This window comes from Plasmopara halstedii, assembly GCF_900000015.1.
Source record: "Plasmopara halstedii genome assembly, contig: Scaffold_2386, whole genome shotgun sequence".
Classification (NCBI taxonomy): Eukaryota; Oomycota; class Peronosporomycetes; order Peronosporales; family Peronosporaceae; genus Plasmopara; species Plasmopara halstedii.
In genome coordinates, this window is record NW_020189293.1 from 2,168,168 (window position 1) to 2,171,038 (window position 2,871).

The window sequence follows — 2,871 nt, forward strand, 5'->3', positions numbered from 1 at the left end:
GTCAAGATTCTGCGAGAGGCAACCGGCATCAAGACCAAGTCAGCGACAAGGCATAATCAACATTAGCGGTGAGTGGGAGTGTTAAAATTACACCGCTGAATGCGTGTGGATGATCACGGATGCTGATTACGGACATAATGGTAGTCGCTCATCGGTCTAGATAGATAATGTTACATAAAGAAGCTTTTAGAAGGATCCAGAAGGACAGGCTTAGAGGTAGCACAGAGTAGCAAACTAAGGACCTAAATATATTCACTTCGGTTTTTGCCATCTTATCAACAAACAAAAAAGTAATCGATAACTTCGAGAAAAATGAAAGGCATGATGACGATGCAGCTTATACACAGCAGACCGAACGCGAAGTAAAGAAATGATTGTCTGCAAAAGAGCGTCGTGACCTGAAGAAGGGCAAAACTCACAATGACATAAAGGATAATTCCGTCAAACTATGACGGTGCAGACGAAAAATGTACGTGGTAAGAAAGGCAAGATGAAGAAAATGAAGAAAAATACGCTGATCAGTATGACGAAGATCGTCGCTTACGTATGGAAGCATTGGGTCACGTTGTTGAGTAAGCAGGCGGAATCGAGGCAAGAAATTAGTAGCTATTGAAGAAAGTAATGACGATGCAGAGATGGAGGCAAATGAGGAATCTATTCTTCAACAGCGCCAAAAGAAGGATAAATTTCTTGACGAGCAGGAAGCTGAAGCAGAAAATGTTTATATATTTCTATGCTTTTACAGGAGAACCAAGGCCGAACGACATCGTGTTGTTCGCAGTTTGCTCACCTTATACGTCATTGACCAAAGTTTTATACAAGATTAAGCTGACACCAGGTGGTCTAAAAAGGGCAGGGCGGCAAATCAGGCTATGAAATGTTTTTTTCATCTAATTTAAAGAACGCCAATCGTCCACTGATTAATGCCCAAGATAATTGTCAGCTGGCGTTGTACAGCGTGAGCGCTTGAGTTGCATTTCAGCAGATGATCTCATTAACTATATTTGGTCTGGGTGTGTATTTGTCAACGCAAAATGCAACAAAGGTGGAGTCAAGTGCCTACCGAACAAGGCAATGAAGAATGGCAACAAATAGCACTTTTGGACATTTTAATCGATCACTTGAGAATGTAAAGCAGATACTAGTAGCCATATCGGTATCGATACCAGCTTCACATCAATCAAATTTATAAAATAGGTCACATGGTAGTGTATTTGATATATATCAAATCCTCAAAGTCATTTGGGTAGGGTGTTTGCTCAAGGCTCCACGATTGTTCGTTCGTGTAATCATGCGCTTGTTGAACGACTTAATCACGCTTCAATGAGTATATTCCAATTTGTCATTCTGAGCATTATCCAGGAGAGTGATTGACGCTATCAATTCTTCGTCCTCATTGATGCTGATATTGATGTACGTGTAAATACAAATAATTAAGCCAAAGTGCAAATTTCGTACAAGTGTTTATTGATCCAAAAATTGTGTGTGTAAAACTTGACTTCAAGAAGTCTAAGTTCGTCTTCAGATAGTTTTACTAGCATGAAGTCTCGTGTTCGTTCATTATTTAAATCGTCAATGTGTTTCACAGATTAACACTTTGTTTCTTTCGACATTGAAGACTTTTATTTACTCGGCAACGCGGTTTTAAGAACATGGTGTTCTATATTATAACATCATTGGTACGAAGAGTGTTTGTTAACGTTTAAAGCGCAGATAAAAAAAGTCAACAAAAAAATATTTATAAAAAATGTTATCAATTGATACTATGGATTACGATCTTCTTTCTGCTCAAGTGCCTTAAGGTACTGCAACATCTCCTTTGCCAGCTTCTCTCTTTCATTCCTTTGCAAAACTTCTTCAAACGTCGTATAATACTCATCTGCAACAGCTGACTTAAGGAAGCCCACTTTATCTTGATCCTGGAGTATCGATCTGAAAATATTTGCCAATTTTTTTTGCTTCAATGCATTCATGAATTTCTCCACCTGTTCTTTATTCTTAAGAGCCGCTCGAAACAACTCTGCCCGATCATCATCTTTGATAGCCACTCTAAGTGAAAATACTTGATTCATATTATTTCTTACTTGACGAAACGGAGACCTCAGATTCGTATCACCCAGCGTATTTGAGTAGGCAAACAGCTTTTCTTTATCCATCAAACCCGTTCTAAATGACTCCAATTTCTCCTCGTCCTTCACTGCCTCTTCGAGAAATCGCACTTTATTCTGATCTTCGAGAATCGCTTTGAGTATAGGCACCGTATCCAATTCCTTGCTGCTTAACATGTCGTCAAGTACTGTAAATCGTCCTAAAAAGTCCCTAAGTTTCTTCACACCTTCATCGTCCGCCATAAACATTTTAAGCAGATCCAATGTTTTCTTATCCAGGATAAACTCATGGAGAACAGTCACAACATCAGATTCTTCCTCCCTTATCTCCACATCACTTTTCGGCAGAATCAATAGAGGTTTTACCTCAATCTCTACACCATTCAAATCTGCCTGAAACAATTGCACTGATGTCTCGTCTTTGAGTCCCGCTTGAACCCATTGCACAAATTTCTCGTTCTTAAACATTCCCTCAAACGTTGCTTTCATATGATAATTGCCCGACAAAAGAAGCGGCCTCACTGAATCCTTTCAAAGCCTCTCTGACCAATTTCGCTTGATCGTTAGACTGCACTGCAACCTTGAAAAAGCGCAACTCATCCTCACCGATTTTCGTCCAATCAAAATCAAACCAATGGATTCGAAAGGTGGGGACGTATGTCGATGATAGCAATTCTTTATTATGAAAAAGTTCTTTTTGCATACTTTATTGAAGGTTTAAGGTCGCCGGTTATGGTACTATTATAGTCACCAGCTATCGGTC

The 2,871-nt window shown here is 39.4% G+C and overlaps 1 protein-coding gene across 1 annotated transcript; it reads right to left on the bottom strand.

Moving 5' to 3' along the window:
* Positions 1–1,763: 1,763 nt before the first annotated feature.
* On the bottom strand, positions 1,764–2,597 carry PHALS_03901 (uncharacterized protein; the record flags this gene model as incomplete). The annotated part of the gene is made up of 1 exon (XM_024718200.1): positions 1,764–2,597. The coding sequence occupies one exon, from the start codon at positions 2,595–2,597 to the stop codon at positions 1,764–1,766; it is 834 nt and encodes a 277-aa protein (XP_024583623.1).
* Between the last annotated feature and the right edge of the window lie 274 nt (positions 2,598–2,871).